This window comes from Trichomonas vaginalis, chromosome VI, assembly GCF_026262505.1.
Source record: "Trichomonas vaginalis G3 chromosome VI, whole genome shotgun sequence".
In the NCBI taxonomy this organism is placed as follows: Eukaryota; Parabasalia; order Trichomonadida; family Trichomonadidae; genus Trichomonas; species Trichomonas vaginalis.
The window spans coordinates 9,701,535-9,722,405 of NC_067208.1; the positions used below are offsets into that span (position 1 = coordinate 9,701,535).

Below are 20,871 nucleotides of genomic sequence, written 5' to 3' on the forward strand. Positions count from 1 at the left end.
TTATAATTCTATATATGATTGTCCATCTTGCTGTTGTGCTATTTTTTTAAACAATAATTTCATTGTTGAAATTAAATTTGCAATTTCAGTAAAAATTGCGACCCATCATTTTGAATATAATTGAATTAATACATTTATTATAAGAATATTATATACCAAATATTAGACTTCCACATGAATCCTGGTATGATATTATAAGTATTGCAAAATTAGAAAAAAATATGCTCATGATATACTAAAATTCATGTTTCAAGGTTAACTTATAAATAAAATAAGTTCGAGAAATGCATCACTAAATATTTGAGCTTGTGCACTATAATGCTATATAATAGTCTTCACTGTTTTTAATATATTGACTTTGCTAGACTTGATTTTTTTCATCACCCTAATGAGTGCCCATCCTTAAACACAGCTTCAAACACAAACACTAACAGTGAAGTTAAGTTAGAATATCCACCTCCATTAGAACCAATCATATCGCGTGATGCCAACGACAATCCATATTCAAACATTCAAACGAATCCTTCAGAAAATGTAGACCATTACCTCCTTAATTTATATCAAACAATATTACTCAAGGACGATAAGAAGCTTTTGACAAATCTTATTAGTAAGAATCAAATAATTTTAACAAAGGAGGATTTAGAAAATGTTATATCAAGAATAACAGGTAAACAGTGCGTTATTGATTATCTTGACCCTGAAATCGAATGTTGTGGTCAGATGCCGGTATTTATGAAAATCGGTAGTATTAGAATAATCGAAACACCAGGAACTACAGGAGTTGAGTTTAAGTATAAATATTCGAATGAATACACAAAACTTTCAACAGAATATAAACTTTGCTTGAAATATGTTTTAACGAATTAATTTAAGATTTATATTTTTAAGGGCGAAGCCCCGTCGCGTAGCGGCTCCCTGGTTCATCATCTAGTCCATTAGCTCTTATATTAGACCAAAAATCAACTTCTATAGTCATTTGAACAGGAGCTTTAATTTCAATTGGTTCGCCTTGAAAATCAACTAATCTAAATGTCATATCTTTTAAATGGTGTGGTTGAATTCGAACCCATTTGCCTTCGTGTCTTAATAAAATCGGAAAATTAGGCATGAATACAGAATTAACGGCGTAACAGAACGATTTATATTCTATAACAGAATTTTTATTATTAACTCCTGAAATTCCTGTTACATTACTTATTTTTGATTCAACATATAAACAGTTTCCATAACAGATGTAGGGCGCAGACTTCATTTCAATTATATATTTTTGATTTTCAATAGAAGATTTTAATGGTAATTCTTGATGATAAGCACCTAGTAATAAACGTGCTCGATGAGTCATATCAGTAATTTTAAATTCTTTTTCGGAACTAAATTTTATTATTCCTGAATCAGTTAATTCACAGTCATGGCTCCATTAAATTTTTCATCAATGAGATCCTGAATCTTTTTCTCTAACGTATCAATATCATATTTATTTCTTGCTTTAAAATGAATTTCAGTTCTAATACCATCAATTTCAAATGTAATGAAATCGTTAGTGTCTGTTATAACAAATGAAGCGATAGTGCTAAAATCAAGAACTCTGAAAGCTAGTGGTTCATTCTGAAGACCAAGGTTAGTTTGTAATTTTAATGTCCCGTAATCATTAGGGTCTGTACTTTGCAAATAGAACAACATTTTTATTCTAATTAAAAATATGAGTATATCCGCATATTCTTATGAAGCTGATAGAGCGAAAAGATTAATTTTGGGTTCATACACGTTTTCATTTGATGATGAGCATTTAATAATCACTGATGGAAAAACTGAACATTATATCTCATGGAAAGAATATGAAAAATCCATTCCAATATTAACGCCATGCACAATGCCTTTCATAAAGGACGGTGAAATTATTGAAAAAGATAATACAACGGTTTATATAGGTCTGTTTATGAAGCATTAGAATATATGTTAAATTATAATCCGGAAAGATTTGACCCAAGTACTACACTATGTGCAATGCCCTTTATTAAGGACGGTGAAATCGTAAGGGTTCCGAATTCAACGGTTTATACAGCTGTCCAAAACAGTTTACAAAACATTTTGGCAAATATCTTTAATTCAGAAACTACAGAAATAAAATTACCGTATATAACAGATGCTAAAGAAATTAAATCAAAAACAACAACATTATTTGCATCACTTAATGATTTAATGACTTATATCATTAATACTCCTTCTCCGACTACGGCATTTGATCCAAACTCGACGGTTTGCAGTGTACCTTTCATTAACGACAGTTCAGTAATTGCTTTAAGGGATTCGACAGTAAATGAATCATTAAAGGCTTCATTAATGAAAATCATTGATTTTAACTCATTCATGAATACATATAATTCATTCATTAATGTTTCATACACTTCTAAAGAAGGTGAGCCAAAAACTATAGATAAAGCGGTGTATGAAATAAAAGCATCAATGACGAAATTGAATTCGTTAACTTTTGAAGGTGCTAGTTCCGTCAACAGCATGACATCAGGAAAAACGATTTTAACGAAAGAATATTTAAAATCTCATGTTAGTGAGTTCGTTGAAATTGAAAAAGAAGGTGGAATTAAGTTCGATCCACTGGGTTTCATTTTCGACTTAGCGAATGCGGGTGTTAGTTTCGCTGAATGGACAACTATACAGAGTGAGATAAATGCATATGGACGTTTTTGGGGTCGAAAGCGGGAATGGGTGAGCTTGTAGATGCTGCAAGAACATTAGGTGAAACGGGAAATTTTGTAGATGGTTTTAAAAGACTTGTTTCAAATGTTTTAACATACACAAAGAAATTATTTAGATATACCGTACATAACGGACAGATTTTCGAACAGGTAGCAACAAACCCGGTTTATGGCTGCGTTGATGATGGCTAGAGACATAAACGAAGAAGAGGAGAAACCACAGGATACGGGTCAGGTTATTCGAGACATTAAAAACGTGTATCCTGAAGTTATTGATTTATTTAGAGGTGTTAATGATTCGATTCCAAATCATTCTATAACCCTTGATGAAGAGAATAAATTAACAGATTATATATTCGTCATTATTGCAGAACTAATGAAGAGAATAAATGAAAAAGGTATAGCTGATATCATTAATGTCAGCGATGTAATGATGAAAAGAAATTTTGACTCATTATTTACAGAACCGAAAACAGAATATAGTCTTTATGATGTAATTACTGAATTAATGAAAAAGATTAATGATAATAAGAGTTCTGGCGGAAGAGTTGAATTAGAAGTGAATGATGTTAATGAGAAATTAGATAGTAAGGCAGAAAAAAATGAGCTTTTAGCTCTGAGTGATAGAGTCACGAACCATGTTCATTATATAAGTTCAGATGAACAGATTATAACGGATTATCATGGATATTTAACACGAACTGAAGAAAGAGTGAAGACGAAAGATGTTAATGAAAGAAGATATAAATACATTCGTGCTGAAGGTTATGACATACGCTGTACTGTACAGTATGACACAGGTAAAGCACCAGAAGCATTTGGTTATAACAATGAAATTTATGCCTCTAGTTTCTTTGTTAACGGTGTATTAGTTGAACCAAGATTTATGTTAAGAGTTAAGGCAAAAATAACTTTTGAAGATGCTATTAAAAGTAAAGCTGACAAAGATGAACTTGACGCAATGAACAAAGTTTTGAAATCTCATAAACACGATATCTCCGATATAAATGAACTTCAAGCTACATTAAATAGTAAAGCAGACAAAAATCATACGCATGAATCCTTCACTACTGTTAGAGCAGACGACATAATATTGAACTATACCCTTGGTTCAAGTGCACCTTTAGAAAATCCAAGTACAAGCGTAAAAGATACACTAAACTCCTTAAATAACAAATGTATGAATATCGAAGGTCATGCCAGAAACTTTGAAACATATGAACTACCAGCAATGTTAGATAAGAAAGCAGACAAAAATCATACACATGAATTCTTCACAACTATTAGAGCTGATGAGATAATATTGAATTGGGCTATTGCTTCATCAAGCACGGGTGATGAAGATATGCGCACTAACCTAAGAAATATGGTTGTTGATTTAGCCAATAAAACCGACAAAATATATGTAGATGAAGAATTAAATCGTTATGATACAAAAGCAATGAGTTATACAGAAGAAGCAAAGGAATGGGTAGATGAAAATTATGCAAAGAAGTCGGAAGTAAATGATAAAATTAATGGAAAAGCTGATAAAGAGCATGTGCATGAAGAATTTCAAACAATCAGGATTAAAGAAATTAATGCATACGTTGAAGAAGTAACAAAAACAGGAAGAGACGGTACACCTTTAGTTGAACAAAATATTTATCCTCCTACTTTTCCTAATGGTTTAATAACAAACAATATAAATATTGTAGATGGCGATGGATTTATAAATGTTAAACATGAACTTCAAACAATGAAGACTCAGATTCTTGAAACCATATATCCTATCGGTGCTTTATATACATCAATGAATTCAACAAATCCGGCAAGTGTTTTAGGTTTTGGTACATGGCAGCAAATTGTAGATAAATTCTTATACTGTGCTAATTCATCAAATCAAACAGGTGCTTCAAAGAAAATTTTAGAAGCAAACCTTCCACCGCATAAGCATACAGGAACTACAAACACAACAGGTAATCATTCACATTCAATAACAAAAAGAGGTCATACAAATCTTGCAGCAGGTTCGGATAGACAGGGAATGAATAGATATGATATTTCAAGTGACCCAGTAGATTCAAGCGCAGGTATTTTCTGTGGAACCGCAGGAAATCATTCACACACTTTCACAACAAATCCAACAGGTTCGGGTGCAGATTATATGCCACCGTATATTACAGTTTATGCATGGGTTAGAACGGACTGAAAGTCCTGAGCTCCAAAAGAGCGAACAGCATGAAATTTACTAAATTTATTTTTACATAAATGAGTTTAAAAGAAGTATTCGAATCATCACCGTGGAGGTCATTTAAAAAATTCTATGAAGCTGCAAAGAATGCGGGATTTAATGATAGAACAGAAATTAAGAGATTTTATGATGAAAATATAGTTCATCAGGTTAAAGTTAATCCATACGACTACTACCTCCCAATTTATTCTAAAACCCATGATGCATATCAATTTGATATACTCGTTCAGAGTAAGAAAGGAAGAAAGCCACCATTTTTGATTTTCATTAATGTTAATACACGTAAAGCTTTTGCGTATATAATGAAAAATAAAGGAACAAAAGAAGTTTTAAGAGTTTTGCAGACGTTCGTGGCAGAACATCATCCCACTTCATTAACTTCAGACCAGGATTCAGCATACCTCAGTAATGAAATTACAGAATTTTTGATTAAACATAACGTTACTCATTACACGACTGAAGATCATAACCATAATATTTTAGGTATCATTAATCGTTTCATTCGAACGCTCAGAGATTTAAATAAAGAAAGAGATTTTACGGAGGAATCAATGAATAAAGTCATTAATGCTTATAATAAGTCCACCCATAACAGCACAGGACTTAAACCAAACGAAATGACTTCAAAAGAGGAGGATGAATACATAAAACAAAAAAGAATGTTAACAGATGAAAGAAGAAGTTCATCATTACTGCCAGGAACTAAAGTTAGAATTATTCTTGAACATAAACCACATGAAAAGGTAAGAAATCAGTTAAGTGATGATTATTATATCGTTGATTCCTCACAGGGTAATGGTTATTTAATTAAAGCAGCTGACCATTCGGTTGCGTTTTATCCACGATTTCGATTAGTTGAAAGCGAAAATGGAAGATTAGCTAAGACGGTTGATGAAGCGAAAAGAGGTATAGTTAATAAAATTGTGAGTTATGATGAAGACAAAGATGAATACACTGTCGTTTATGAAGGAGGTGTGGATGATAAAATTCCTTCTAGAAATTTGAGAGAATCGAACCCTACACATTTATCGGAACTCGAAAAGGATTACTGGAAGGATAAAAATAAGCCAAAATTAATCAAAAAATTTTTATGAACTAAATATATTTTATGTCTGAAGTTAATTAGTTAATAATGTAGCGGATGAAATACAGAAATATATTTTATCGTTAATGTTTTTTTAGGTTATTCAATAATTAATTATTTTTGAAGAACTGAACGTGTCACCACGTCACCATGTGTCACCAGGTTAATTAACTTCTTTTAAAAATGATGACAACATGACATTTAGACAACTAGCCCGGAAATAAATTTTATCGTTTATGTTTTCGTAAATGTTTTCATTAATTTTTTCGTAAATGTTTTCATAAATGTTTACGTTAATTTTATCGTTTATGTTTTCATAAATGTTTTCGTTAATGCTTTCAGTGTCGAACATAATTGACGAAGGGAGAATTGTCTGATCGTCATTATTTTATTTTTACCATTTAATTGTTTCCATAAATGCTCCGTGTCGAACATAATTGACGAAGGGAGAATTGTCTGATCGTCATTATTTTATTTTTACCATTTAATTGTTTCCATAAATGCTCCGTGTCGAACATAATTGACGAAGGGAGAATTGTCTGATCGTCAAGTTTATTAGTTAACGGGAGGGTTAGATATATTCCATCGCAACTGAAAAATGATGACAACATGACATTTAGACAACAGTCCTAGAAATAAATTTTATCGTTTATGTTTTCGTAAATGTTTTCATTAATGTTTTCGTTATATGTAAATCAGACATAAAGGAACAGTTCTGATGTCATTTATATTAACATAAATGACCAAAAAAATAATTTAGGTGAAGAGGTGAAATCTCACCTCTTTTTTCACCCGGTTTTTCACCCCATGAATTTTCATGAATTTTTCACGAAATAAAAATAACGCTAATTTTATTTTTATTTATTTTTTTATTTTGTATAAAAGATATGAATTCAACAATCGGCACAACAACAATTCAAACAACAACAGCACCAAATTCGTTAGTCATGAATCCTACATCGATGTTGTTAGAGATGAAAAACTTCATTCCTTCTTCATATACTTTTGAAACAGAAATCCAGAAGATAAAGCAAGAACTTTTAACAAGTAATTTAGACTGTAGTGCGAAAGATGAAACAAATGAACAGTATCTTTATGAAATGGAGAACCTCATCAACCATTTGCCTAAACTACCTGAAATTCAGCAGCAAAAACTAACTATTCCTGAATTCGACGAAATTGAAGTCAAAGCAACTGACTCAGTAGAAATTAAGAAATTCATACGTAAAGTAAATTATGAATTCCTTGGTTTTCATTGCAACCATAAAGTTATGGACAAAGATTGTGACATGGTTTATAAAAATATTTCTGACCTTTACAAATCCGAAGAATTTAAGACATACGATAACTTTGTTTCATTAGTTGCAACATGTGTTTGGGAAATAAGAGATAAAGATAGAAGAGGCAAAGTATGGAACGAACAAATAAGACCCGCTATGTTTGAGATGAAGAGAGCAATTGACGCTTTAGTTGTTTTAGCTGGTAATGTTTCAATGTATAACGCAAAAGCGATGCCGCAATGTTCAAAATGTAAGGCAGCAATAAGAAAATATAACTACTCAGTCAAAGAGATAGAAAGAATGCGAAACGACTATGCAGACTTAAAGAAAGAAGCAGAAAAGCCAGCAGAAGATAAAATGGACATGTTGACATTTCTTAATAAAAATTATCCAACAGCAGAAGATTTCCTTCTGTCTGACGTCAAGAAGAAATTTAAAGAGACTTTCGGCATGATTAAAACATTCGATGTACTAAAAGAAGAAATTGAAGCTACGAAATTGTTTAGGATTTCAAATATACATCGTACAATTCATGTAAAACGCTTGTGAAAAAAGAGGTGAAAAATTAGGTGAAAAAAGAGGTGAGATTTCACCTCTTCACCTAAATTTATTTTTGTTCGAAGTTTCCACCATCGTGCTTCCACCCTCGTTCAAAGCTTCCACGAGAGAAAAGATTCCTCATTCGCTAAGGATTCCAAAAATGAAAAATTCATTGATTTCGGCTGAGAAAAAACTACAAAAACCCTTCTTCCACGGGAACAAAGAAATAAAGAAGAAATAAAGTAAATTTTTATTTATTCCGTGAAAGATAGAGCACTTTTATTAAACGAGGCAGATCCTTCACAACAATGGAGTTAATGCTCCGTGTCGAACATAATTGACGAAGGGAGAATTGTCTGATCGTCATTATTTTGAAAGGACTTCAGGGAACAGGTAAAAACAGATTTACAGACATTATTTCTGAACTTCTCGCCGGTTATTCATGCAAAAACATTACTGAAATAAGTGAGCTAACGGGTAATTTCAATTCAGTAGTTGAGAATAAAATGTTTCTTGTACTTAATGAACTCAAGAATGTAGGTGAAGACAGACTCGCAAACTTCAACGCTTTGAAATCAATTATTACGGATAATCAAATAAGAATTAGTGAAAAGAATCAACCCAGAAGAACTGCTCAGAATGTTGCCAATTTTATTTTGGTAACTAACAACGTCTACCCTGTCAAAATTGAAGTTGGAGACAGAAGATACGTAGTTTTAAGGTCAATTTGATTACTTCAAGAATTTAATGAATTCATGCACAAAGGAATTTTATGATAACCTTTTAACATATTTTATGCAATATGACCTTTCATCATTTAATGTACGAATTATACCGATGACTGAAGCCAAACAAGATTTAATTGAATTATCAACAAATCCTTTAGATGTATGGATAAATACACATTATGATGAATTGTGTGCAGGTATGACGTGTAAAAATGCTCTATTCTGCAAACCATCAGACATGAAAGACAAAAACTTTCAAATGAGCATTAAGGATAAATGTGAAAGGAAACAGAGAAGAATAGATGGTAAACAGACGTGGTGTTATGCTTTGAAAGAAGAAATGAAAGGATTATATAAACAGGTTGAACCAAACGATAATGATGATTCATTTACTGACGAGGAAATACCTGTAAATGAAGCTTTATAAAGTATGATTTGAATTTATTTTTGCATTAATCCTGCTGTGATGTCTAAATGTCATGTTGTCATCATTTTTAAAAGAAGTTAATTAACCTGGTGACACATGGTGACGTAGTGACACCATCAGTTCTTCAAAAATAAATTTTCTTATAAAGCTTCAGGGTCTATTTCCTCAATCATTTCCGTTCCTTCTTCATCAAATTCAATCGTTGCTTCCTCAATTACTGGTAGGAGTTTATGAATAACATCTTTATTCGTTATCGTCTTCAGAGATGAAGGATAATATTTCATTATTACTTCACCTTTCTTGTATTCTTTCTGCTGCGATAAATCTAAAACGATGCTGAAAAATTCAACGTTAGAGTTCTTCATAATCGTATAATGTGTATCTTTGATATTTACAAATATTCCTTTTGTTTAAGTAATACTGCTATTTCATGTGGTGTGTAACGTTTTCTGTCAATAATGATAGCGTATGGTTTAACGAACTGACCGTATTTAGATTCTTTCACAAACTTTTTATTGAATATAACGTTCACGTTTTTTCCATTTATGAATTCATTCTTAACAGCAGTAGCGAGAGCATTGTATGAATAGAACTTGTACTCAGACATTATTTTATTAAAATTAAAAATATAAATTATTTTAAAAATTAAGTTTATTTTTAAATTTATTTTTTACGGAAAATATTTTTTTTATTTTCCATAAAAGATGTATAAAAAGCTATCTAGATTAGACCATGAAGAAATTAAGAAGTTATTGAAGAATGCTGACATTGAAGTTAGCAAAAGATATGCGACTAACAAATCATCATTAGCTAAATACCTCAATGATTACAGAGTGTAGTCACTTACGAGAAAATTAATGATTACATTAATAACAAAACATTTCCTTTAAATGATGTTCAGGTTAATTTATATCATAAACAAGCGGTACCGAAGGAAGTAAGCAGGAAATTATGATATGATAATGTTGATGTAGGTGAAACGAGAAAGAAGAAAAGCGATGAAGAAAAGAAAAATATAGCTGTAAAATATGCAAAAGCAATTGCACAATTACGCAAAGCAAACGAAGTAATTAAATCTATAGACGATAAAGCTCTTGATGACGAAATGGTTAAAGAAGGATGAAAATAATAAACGCAAAAATGTTAAAGCAGGAAATAGAATCATAGATTTTAATATTCGTGAACTCAATGAAGAAAAGAGAAATTACCTACATGAACGTTTCGGTAAAATGTTTATTAGGCTTCTGCAGAAGATAAAAGTAAATTCACAGCAAAAATGGATGATTTGTTATAGACTTGATGGTAAATTTACTAATTCAACATTGAATATCGAGAACATCGGAGCTTTGCTTCATCAGTTAAAGCAAGAAAACTTTATAACAGAGATTGAAGCAAACGCAGCCGGAATAATTGAAAAACATTATGATTTCTTCATGACAAATATTAAGAACCTCGAAGAAATTAAAATGTATGATTTAACTGAATATGAAGGATTAACGATGAGCGATATTAAGAAAGGTAAGCCACAGAAGAGAGAAAAAAGAGATGAAAGCAAATTAACAGCACGTCAGCAAAGATTATTAAACAGACTTAAAGAAATAGGAGATAAACAGGATATAGATGATTTTTGGAATGAAATTCTTGATGAAAAGAGAACGAATAAAAAGAGAAGTGGAGTTTTGGAAGTATCTTTGCAGATTACCTATAAATCTTGAACGCTATCAAATTTTCAATGAACTTAACAAAAGAACTGCTAAGTTGATGACAGAAGATAACTGCTTCGTTTATGCTTGCATTCAGGCTGGAGTTGATGAGCAGACGGTAGACCACATGCGTGAAGTTATTAGAGTTAGAGATTTTCCACAAAGTAAGATTCAGGAAATTTCTAACGCAACAGGCATAGCATTTAATGTTACCATTGGTTATTTCAATGACTCTAGACATAATGAAATAAAGAGATATATACCAAAAGAATGTGAAACTGTTCGAACTATTGACTTACTTCTTGTTGAAGACCATTACATGTTAAATGAAAGATTACCTATGATAACATATTTTATCATAAATTATAACGAAATTCTCAAATCATTAGGCGGCTGGAATATTGAGCGTCAAATGAAAATATATAAGAAAAGGGAAAATAGATTTGTTATTGATTCTACGCGAACAACTCCTTTATGGGATATTTTGAAAACATTAAGAGAGTGCAATTACTTTGAACCGTTATCTTATGGTGAACTTTTCACTTATACAACATATTTATATAAACAAAAACTTGCACCGTTTAAAGATTTAAATTATACCCCGAACTACTGTGTTCAGTTAAAGAAGAAAGCAGAGTCAAAAGACACCAAGCCGCAAAGCGGCGAGACCGGAGGTCATGAGGCAAAAAAGAAATTCATATATGAACACGTTTTCTTCGCTGACTTTGAATGTAGCACTGATGGAGTTCATAAAGCCTTTAACATTTGTTATGATAGTGAAGATGGAAAGATTAGCGAAAGCATTTGGGGTCAAAATTGTGCAACAAAATTTTTAGAAAGAATTCCTGATAAAAGTTTAATATATTTTCATAACCTCAGTTATGATATCAATTTCATTTTAAGACATTTAACAGAAATTAGCGGAACACCAATTATTAAGGGTTCTAGAACAATGCAGATAACGGGAATATATAAAGGTAAAGCAATCATTATTAAAGATTCATACACTGTTATAAATAAGAAGCTTAAACTATTTCCTGAAATGTTTCATTTACAAACTGGACCCAAGGAAGTATTTCCGTATCAATACTATTCAAGTTCTTTATTAGTTAATGATAACAGAACCGATGTCATTTCTGAAGCGTGTAAGTTTGTAAAAGATATTGAAACGTTCATGAAAAACATAGATTTAATCGAAAACTGCAGAATAGATGAAAACCATTTCGATTTAGAAAAATATAGCTCATTTTATTGCAAACAGGACGTAAGGATTTTAAGAGAAGGTTTCGTTAAGTTCAGAAATGATATATTGAAAGAGTTTGATTTAAACGTTTATGATTACGTTAGCATGTGTTCAATCGCTAACAAACTTTTCGAAAACAGAGTATATTTCCCGAATGGAAATTTATATGACCTTTCAAATAAACCAAGAGAATTTATTTCACGCTGTATTCAAGGTGGAAGATGTATGATGTCAGATAACATGAAACAAAAGAGCGAAAAGAAACTCATTGCTGACTTCGATGCTGTTTCATTATATCCCTCAGCTATGCGAGACTTTATACTTTAGAAGGAATTCCAAAGGTTATGAAGAAAGAAATGTTAAACAGTGAATATTTGTTAAAACATTTATTCGATGATGACCAGGGCGAGCCTGAAGGTGAGAAATTCATTTCCGGATTCTTTGTTTTAATAAAAATAACCGAGATTAAGATTAAAAGGCACTTTCCATTAATAACAGTAGATCCAGAATTAAACCCGGAGCTAAAGGTTCCAAGAAGTTCTAACACATGCTGTTTAATGTATGTGGACCACATAGCTTTGCAGGATTTAATAAAATATCAGGGCATCAGCTGTGAAGTATTACAGGGTTACTACTACGATGAAAAAAGAGATAGAATAAGAGATGAAGTAAAGAAATTGTTTGAATTGAGATTAAAGTATAAGAAGGTAGAAAATCCGCTACAAGAAAATATTAAATTAATTTTGAACAGTATTTATGGAAAAACTATTTTGTCCCCGATAGAGTCGAAAATTAAAATCATTGATGATAAAGATGCTGTTAGGTATGCCATCAGAAATTATAATCATATTATTAAGTTCGAAGGTTTAGATGGTTCGGATAAAACTATTTTCAAACTAACTAAAAGCATTTGCAGACACTTTAACTTTTGCCCCTTAGGTGTTAATATCTTATCTATGTCGAAACGTATCATGAATGAAGTATTTTGCACTGCTGAGGATATGGGCTTAAGTATCTTTTACCAGGACTGTGATAGCATGCATATTTTCAATGAAGATATACCATGTTTAGCTCATGAATTTAAGAAGAGATACGGTCGCGAACTTATTGGAAAGAATTTAGGTCAGTTCCATTCCGACTTTGCAGAAATCACAAAAGATAAACAAAGTTTAGCTTACAAGTCGATATTTTGTGGAAAGAAGACTTACATAGACCTTTTAATAAATGACATTGGTGAAGTTGCATTTCATGCACGTATGAAAGGCGTAAAACAAGATGTCATTGCTTTAACCGCTAACAAAATGTTTCCTGACGCAGTACAATGCTATTATAATGAAGATAAGAACATTCATATTCCTGTTGGAAAATATGATAAAGATTCTGAGTTCAGTATAATGAAATTATATCAAGCCCTTCACGATGGTCAGGAAATCGCATTTGATTTATGCAAATCAACAGCACCCTGTTTTGAAGAGAAGTTTAACTTTTCAATAACGACTAAAAATACTTTCATAAGTAAATTAAAGTTCTGAAGTCATTTATGATATAATATATTTTTATCGTTCAAGACAAAAATAAACTTTTCATATTAAATTATGTAAGCGTTTGAATTTACTATACGTAATGCATGTTCTTTTTCCATTAACATCATAAACGTTAACATATAATGAACCATTTATGTTTTCATTAATGTATAGTTCTTTATACTAACGACCGTTATAATAATAAAACAAATCTGCATCGATGTCGTAAAATAAATCCTCAAATTCATGATTTCCGTAATGTGAAACAGTAATTGAATTTTCACTGATTTCATCAACGAAATTATATTCTACTCCACTTGCTTTACTTCTATTTCTATTATTTGTAGAACTTAAACACCAATGTAGATTATCAATCATATTATTATTTCTAACTTTATCGTAATGGTCAACTTCATTGAGATTCTTAGGATTATCAATCCACTGAATAGCTATTAATCTATGTTTAAGATATTTTTTACCGTTAAGGGTTAATCTTATATATCCATTCTTTTCTTCATACTCACTGACAGTCTTTCCGTTTTTCTTCCTTCTTATTTGATACGGATATTTTGTGTTAATTTCGTAATCTTCATCAGCTACTAATGTTTCCCAGTTATTTTCCATCTTTTTATAAAAATAAAAAAATCAGAAAATTAAAAATTAACTAGTTTTATTCATCACCTCCATCAGCAGCTAAATTATAATCATCAATTCTAACAGCAGGAATGCCAGCTGGTCTGATTTGAATAGCGAAACAAGCATTTCTAAGAAATCCTAATAAAGGTTTGACAGTGTATTTTTCGCTTATATTTGTATCATCAGCTTTAACACCTAATTTATATGTAATTGGTGCCGTTGATGTTTGACCCTGTTGAAATGTGAAATCAGTTTCCGTAGGGAATCCACAGAGGAAATGAGTGTTATCGTATGATTCATATAAATGTTTAACGCTTCCATCATCAATTAACGACCTCATCACATCTTCATTAAATCCTATCATATCGTTATTTGTATTGCATGCATTAGCGACCATTTCATAGAACACAGGACCATAAGAGCTTTCTGGTTCAGCTGGCATACTTCCATAAGCGCCCATTGATAATTGAAGGGTTTCAAATCGAGGATTTTCGAAATTCACGATATAATTATCATTCTTCCTAAATAAAGCCCAAATGCTTTTAACGTTAATTGGTGTATAAGCTGCTGTGAAAGTTGCTGATGGTGAACCTTTACTGAACGAACCGTCCATAGGAATCCAGTCCATTACTTTAATTGGAAAACATAAAGCTTGTGATGTATAATGGTCAACTAATTCAGTGTAAATATTTGGATCGAGTGAAAATGCTTTAGGATGAATGAAGCAATCAATGAATTCAGCTGATTTCTTCGTTAATCTTTGTTCAACTGTTGAAACAGTAATTTCACCATTTGATTTAGAAACTGCTGTTATCATATTGAATGGTTCATTCCATGGAACAAATTTATTAGTTGGTGGGTCATAATTATCTTTTACCTGACTGATTAAAGAAGGATTATGAGCTAAAATATCTTCTACCGGCAGTGCTGTTACCTGGAATGCATCGCTACTAAATTTAACCTTTAACTGAATGTTGCCTGCAAAAGCAGGAATAAATCTAATAACTTCTAGAATAAGGAATTTACGACATGGAATCTTTATTTTAATGTCAAAATTAATTTCAGCTCCTGCAGCTAAAGGTCCTGAGATAATTTGACCTGTTCGAACTGTTCCAGAACGTTTCCATACATCTTTATGTCTCGTTTTTGAGAAAACATCAACTTTCTTTATTTGTTCTGTAGTCTGTGAATTAGAAATGATATATGCTTCTTCTCTTGCGTTATCCTGACTATAAATAACTCTTCCATTTGCTAATAACTGATAAGCGCTAATGGTGTAAATTGATTCATCAAAAACGCCAAAGAAACCTGGAGAATTAGTATTTGGAATTGATGAGCCAGTAATAGCATTATCCAGGATATATTTACTTTTATAGGTAGTTGTAAGGAATGTGTTATAAAGGTCTAGCATATTTTCACCTGGCGGAGATAAATTGAATGTGACCCAGTTATGATCCTTTGCGCTTCCTGGTTGTGATGGAATTTTTGCATCGATATATCTTCTATTAGTATCACCAATATTAATTGCATTATCGATTACATCAAAATATGAACGAATTTGATGGATATGTTCAGCTGGTGTAAATTCGTTAAGCTGTTCGTTTTGCATGTTTTATGTTAGATAAAAATATTTATTTAGTTTAATATTCTAACTCTTCTTCTTAGTTGAGGAATTTGTTTCTTTTGTTCATGAATTTCATGTTTTATGTTTTTAACAAACTCTTCATTAATTTTCGTTTCCTGCTCTTTTACTGGTGGGTCTGGATTTTTTTGATTCCGTTTGCTTTTCAAGGAAATTTACAAATTTAGCTATTAATTCTTGATTCGTTATCGAAAGTACATCGGGTTTGATTTCGGCACTCTGTGCCAAGATGGACTCTCTGAGTCCTCCTGGTTTAGGTTCTGGTTTAGATTCCGTTTCCTTTATCGTGGGCTTTGTCCTGACAACCTCGCTGTCTTCCGCTTTTGTTTCAAGTTTAGGTTTTATATCTATTTTATCAGTTTCTGAATTCGTTAATGGAACTCGTCTTTTTCTTACATAAATTTTTCCATCTTTACTTGTTGATACATAATATAATGGATGCTGAATTCCTCTTGCATCATTTAATATAATCGATTGTCTCTCAGATTTTGATAGGCTCATATTTAATTCAAATAAAATTTTTAAATTTTGAATTTTTTATCGGTAATCAAATGAGTCAGGGATTAGATATTGAAGCCATCAAAAAAGAAATTCGTGAGCAGATATTAACAGAACTAAAGACACCTAAAGCCGAAGAAAAACCAGTAAAACCAAAAAGGAAATTAAGTGAAAAGCAGTTAGCCGCATTAGCTGCAGGAAGAGAGAAGAACCCGAGAATGAAAGCAAAAAGAGAACGTGAGGCTAAAGAAAAAGCTGAAAAGGAAAAGGCTGAAGAGGCTCATTGAGCCTCATGAGGGTCGAAGACCCTTTTCCATTGAGAAGAAAGAATAAATGATATATTTTTGTTTGTAATAAATGTATAGACAAGTACCTTTAACAGTTGCTTTCAGTTCTGAAAACGAAAATGTCAAAATAAATGGAAATAGAATTACATTTAAATTACCTATTGACTGGATTGTGAATATAAATGAAAAATATATTGGTTTATCAAATATGTATATAACGCGAGGATTTAGAAAGGTTGAATTTGAACTCGAAGTTGTTGTTATAAACGAAACTCAAGAATTTAAGCAAACTATTCACATATATAAATATTTCAAAGACGACACAACATTATATGAATGCATGAATGATTTTAATGAAATTTTCGAAAAGAAATTTAACAAAAACGCTTTAGGATTAAATGTGTATCTTGATAAATTAGGTGAAGAAGGAATTCATCCGCAGATTATAGACTTTCATTATGAATTTATTGAACAAATAGATGATTCACATACATGCACATTTGTTATATACTCGCCGTTTAATGAAGTAGCAGAAAAGAGACAAAGTGATTTTAGGATAGGTTTTAAAATTTCTCAGTATAATGAAGACTTCATGAATGTATTTAATTATAAACCTGGAGAAGAACGAACAGTGTTATCCCCAATAATAACATATAATGTATGGGACAGAAAACAAGTCATTTTATATTCAAACATCGCTAAAGGGGTTGAAAATGAATTTATCGGTCATACTAGAGCATCACCATTAACAAATATTAAATATTATAAGTTATCAGGAAATAATAGAGAGTTTTGGATTGATATGTATTCTACACACGATCATAAATGCCCCGTTGTGTTACCTGAAGACAGAAAGGATGTTTTCTTCCTTGAGGCTCAGTTAATGAATTCAACTATCGCAACTTTATAAGAAAATTCACAAGGTTAGAAATGAGGTGAGATATCGGGTGAGATATACCCTAAGCCGCGTAGCGGCGAGATGGGCTCAAAGAGCCCTCTAAATTAATTTTATCATTTATGAAAAATTTAGTATATACAGAAATTAAAAAATTTTTGAGTTAATTTATTTTTAAGTTTATTTTTTTACTCTGGGTGTTAAAATCTATGATAAAAAAATAAATAAAAAATTTTAACGTTATTCTTCCGGTATCAGTCCTTTACTTACTATATATTCATTTAGGGCTTTATGAAAACAGTTATAAGTATATTCGAATGGATAAACTGCGCGTCTGTTTCCATCGTCATCAAATATGAAAAATTCAAAGAATGTATAACCAATGGTTTTAACGTATGTGACTTTATTTAAGTATGCATTAATGTAGAAAATACATCCTTCCTCATCACTCCAGAAATAATTTTTCATATTTGTTGAAATTGTTTTAGTTCCTCTACGTCCATAAGGAATGTACACAATAAATTTAACATCATAAGGTATTATAATATATTCAGGATTTCTGATTTCATCAATGGGTTCACTTCTGTTAAAATGCATGTTTCTTAGTTTTACTTGCGTTTTGAAAAGTTCATGGAAACGTTCAGGAAAAGTGTCGTAATAAATGTAATCTGACATATTTATATAAAAATAAAAAAAAATAAAATAAAAATAAATTAAGGTTATTTTTTAAAGTTAATTTTTAAAAAAATATTTTTTTATTTTTTGTAAATGTCAAAAATATGTTTTGTAAATTTACGATATCCGATTATTTTGTCAAAACATGAAAAGGGGGACTGAGGGGCGTAGACCCTTGGTACCCAATTTCATGATACTAACTTCTGAATGAATCTCCATCTTGGGTGGGAACCTGAGCAGTACAACCCATAATCCAATGTTTGGATTTTGCATTATACTCTAATTTTTCATAAGTCCTTTCATCACCAGGATATTTTTCATATCTGGAATTTGTCATTGCTTATATAAAAATGATTAAATTTGTGTCTTTTTTAATTTTTTACACAATATACTTAAAATACTATTTGCAACATTTTTTAGGGTTGTACAAACTGGCACAATTTTGCGGGCCGCGTGCCAGCTCCTGGCAGGCGGCCAAAATCAAAAAAGTGGCCAAAAATCGGGCCTCGTGGCGTGGAAAGGGTGGAGCCCGAAGGGCGACATCCTTTCCACGCCACTCGGCCTATGACCACAATTATATAATATGCTCATTATTATTTTTTCTTCTTTTCTCTTCTTTTTTTTTTTCTCTTTTCTTTCTTCTTTTTCCCTTTTCCCTTCCTTTTTTTCTAGTTTTGGAAAGGAAAAAGTAAAAAATTTAATAATTAATTTTATTACTATGAAAATATACTTTTTAGCTTATATTGTAAGCTGTGAGAGTTTTAAGTGATGGAAGATATAAATCAAATTTGAAATTCAACAAATCTTGTTATGATTAAGTTGAATATTGTACTCTAATTAAGAGTTTTCAGTTATGAACTCAGGTATTATATAATAAAAGTATAACTCAAGATAATAAAGAGGTTTTTAAAATGTAGATCTGAAAATCAAACTACGCATGTTTGATATGATTAAGTTGAATAATGTTATTTTATTAAATGGTTCAAATCTGTGAAATCGGCAATTACAAATTAAAGGCGTAGTTCAAAAAATTAAAGAGATTTTAAAAATTAATATCAGAAATTAAACTAAAAAAAGGATTTAGTTATTTCAGTAATTATCAGAAAAGGTTAAAAAGATAGGGTAAGTAATGAACTTGGAGTGAGATGTGAGAAAAACATATTAAATAATTAGATATCTGATGAGTAAGGTAGTAATGAGAGTTAAGATCTGGTTAGTAAGGTAGTAATGAGAGTTAAGATCTGTTTAGTAAAGGTAGTAATGAGAGTTAAGATCTGGTTAGTAAGGTAGTAATGAGAGTTAAGATCTGGTTAGTAAGGTAGTAATGAGAGTTAAGATCTGGTTAGTAAGGTAGTAATGAGAGTTAAGATCTGGTTAGTAAGGTAGTAATGAGAGTTAAGATCTGGTTAGTAAGGTAGTAATGAGAGTTAAGATCTGGTTAGTAAGGTAGTAATGAGAGTTAAGATCTGGTTAGTAAGGTAGTAATGAGAGTTAAGATCTGGTTAGTAAGGTAGTAATGAGAGATCTGCGGGCAGTAATGATACATCTATGAGTACATAACTAAAACATGAGTTCTATGAGCGAAATCTGAGAGCTAAAAGCCGAGAGATCTAAGGTAAGTAATGAGAGAAGAGAATTTGAAATTTTACAAAATACGTTTACTCATACAAAATAATTCGCATTCTTTTATAGAAATCTCAATGCCAATTAATACATAAAACAGATTTTAGCAATCAATTGCAAGATTTAGAAAGATTTTATTTATAATCTCAGCCAAATTAACAAATATTTTATTGATTTCGTAAAAAATAGCAATAAAACATAAAAATATGACATTCTATTTTTCCAAAAAAAATTCAAAAATCATTTTTTAACATGAAATTTATATTTTTTAATTTTTTTTTTAATTTTGAATTTTTTTTTTGGAATTTTCAACCATGTCAAAAGTCGGGATCTACAAATGTATTCTCTTTGACATAGGATAAAAACATCCTTTCTTATAATTTCATTGTAAAATAAAATTTTCTTAAATTTATTGAATCCAAACTCAACTTTGCAACATTTTATTATCATAAAAACTAAGAAACATCAGGTAAACTTCAATTTGGAGAGCTTAAAATCATATCTAAATTGAAAAATAAGGGGAAAAAATTGTAAAAAAAATCTCATTAGATGGGGCAAAAAGTGACTTTTTTAATGTGTTTTTTTAAAAAATCGTGCCAGCTGGCCAAAAAAGGTGTGCCAGCAGGCGTGCCAGTTTGTACAACCCTATTTGAAAATAAAAATTTTGAAGACAAGACACTATGATGACACCTAGCAATTTCTCAGAGACACCTATCGTTGGGAAAATTACATCCGTAGTTTAGCTCGAAATGAAGTTAAGTTTTTAGTATTTTTTTACAAAATTTGATTTTTCTCAAAAATTTGGAATTTTAGGAAACAAAGCTCTTCGTGGTAGTATGTATTATAGGTATATGTATCTATTTCTCGTTGAGCAATGTCACTGCCTCTTGAGGAAAAAAAGATATGTTACATTTACTATTTTTCATATAAATTCCGGCAATTTTAGGAGTGCTTGCAACAAACATAAGTATCTCAAATACTTGAAATATTGAGACATGGACTTGGGTACATATATATAACTATATATTCTATAGCACCACGAAGAGTTTTCTCCATTCCAAGCTTTCAATATGGAGTTATAATGAGATCTTAATTATACTTCTAAAAACAATAAAATATTTCAAAATTTTAAGTGAT

At 31.0% G+C, this 20,871-nt stretch overlaps 11 protein-coding genes and 1 pseudogene across 12 annotated transcripts, besides 2 other annotated features; 7 read left to right on the forward strand and 5 right to left on the reverse strand.

Annotated features, from left to right (window-relative positions):
- Positions 1–402: part of a mobile genetic element that runs on past the window's edge.
- Positions 1–18,163: part of a mobile genetic element that runs on past the window's edge.
- On the reverse strand, positions 887–1,345 carry TVAGG3_0835880 (uncharacterized protein; the record flags this gene model as incomplete). Its single annotated transcript, XM_051248676.1, has 1 exon — positions 887–1,345. The coding sequence occupies one exon, from the start codon at positions 1,343–1,345 to the stop codon at positions 887–889; it is 459 nt and encodes a 152-aa protein (XP_051084151.1).
- Positions 2,208–2,519, reverse strand: TVAGG3_0835890 (uncharacterized protein; the record flags this gene model as incomplete). The annotated part of the gene is made up of 1 exon (XM_051248677.1): positions 2,208–2,519. One exon carries the CDS (start codon positions 2,517–2,519, stop codon positions 2,208–2,210), a length of 312 nt encoding a protein of 103 aa, XP_051084152.1.
- TVAGG3_0835900 (keratin-associated protein family) lies at positions 3,226–4,908 on the forward strand (the record flags this gene model as incomplete). The annotated part of the gene is made up of 1 exon (XM_051248678.1): positions 3,226–4,908. The coding sequence occupies one exon, from the start codon at positions 3,226–3,228 to the stop codon at positions 4,906–4,908; it is 1,683 nt and encodes a 560-aa protein (XP_051084153.1).
- On the forward strand, positions 5,031–6,044 carry TVAGG3_0835910 (integrase core domain containing protein family; the record flags this gene model as incomplete). Its single annotated transcript, XM_001294287.2, has 1 exon — positions 5,031–6,044. A coding segment is annotated over one exon (1,014 nt), but the record flags the coding sequence as incomplete, so codon positions are not given.
- On the forward strand, positions 7,135–7,863 carry TVAGG3_0835920 (organellar and viral DNA polymerase type B; the record flags this gene model as incomplete). Its single annotated transcript, XM_001294591.1, has 1 exon — positions 7,135–7,863. The coding sequence occupies one exon, from the start codon at positions 7,135–7,137 to the stop codon at positions 7,861–7,863; it is 729 nt and encodes a 242-aa protein (XP_001294592.1).
- TVAGG3_0835930 (uncharacterized protein) lies at positions 8,602–9,009 on the forward strand (the record flags this gene model as incomplete). Its single annotated transcript, XM_051248679.1, has 1 exon — positions 8,602–9,009. The coding sequence occupies one exon, from the start codon at positions 8,602–8,604 to the stop codon at positions 9,007–9,009; it is 408 nt and encodes a 135-aa protein (XP_051084154.1).
- TVAGG3_0835940 (uncharacterized protein) lies at positions 9,150–9,374 on the reverse strand (the record flags this gene model as incomplete). The annotated part of the gene is made up of 1 exon (XM_001294592.2): positions 9,150–9,374. One exon carries the CDS (start codon positions 9,372–9,374, stop codon positions 9,150–9,152), a length of 225 nt encoding a protein of 74 aa, XP_001294593.2.
- Positions 10,771–12,359, forward strand: TVAGG3_0835950 (annotated as a pseudogene). Its single transcript has one exon. A coding segment is annotated over exon 1 (1,589 nt).
- Positions 12,927–13,487, forward strand: TVAGG3_0835960 (organellar and viral DNA polymerase type B; the record flags this gene model as incomplete). The annotated part of the gene is made up of 1 exon (XM_001296165.1): positions 12,927–13,487. The coding sequence occupies one exon, from the start codon at positions 12,927–12,929 to the stop codon at positions 13,485–13,487; it is 561 nt and encodes a 186-aa protein (XP_001296166.1).
- On the reverse strand, positions 13,662–14,102 carry TVAGG3_0835970 (His-Me finger endonucleases family; the record flags this gene model as incomplete). Its single annotated transcript, XM_051248680.1, has 1 exon — positions 13,662–14,102. The coding sequence occupies one exon, from the start codon at positions 14,100–14,102 to the stop codon at positions 13,662–13,664; it is 441 nt and encodes a 146-aa protein (XP_051084155.1).
- TVAGG3_0835980 (uncharacterized protein) lies at positions 15,157–15,723 on the reverse strand (the record flags this gene model as incomplete). The annotated part of the gene is made up of 1 exon (XM_051248681.1): positions 15,157–15,723. A coding segment is annotated over one exon (567 nt), but the record flags the coding sequence as incomplete, so codon positions are not given.
- Positions 16,612–17,451, forward strand: TVAGG3_0835990 (uncharacterized protein; the record flags this gene model as incomplete). Its single annotated transcript, XM_001296923.1, has 1 exon — positions 16,612–17,451. One exon carries the CDS (start codon positions 16,612–16,614, stop codon positions 17,449–17,451), a length of 840 nt encoding a protein of 279 aa, XP_001296924.1.
- Positions 18,164–20,871: the final 2,708 nt, after the last annotated feature.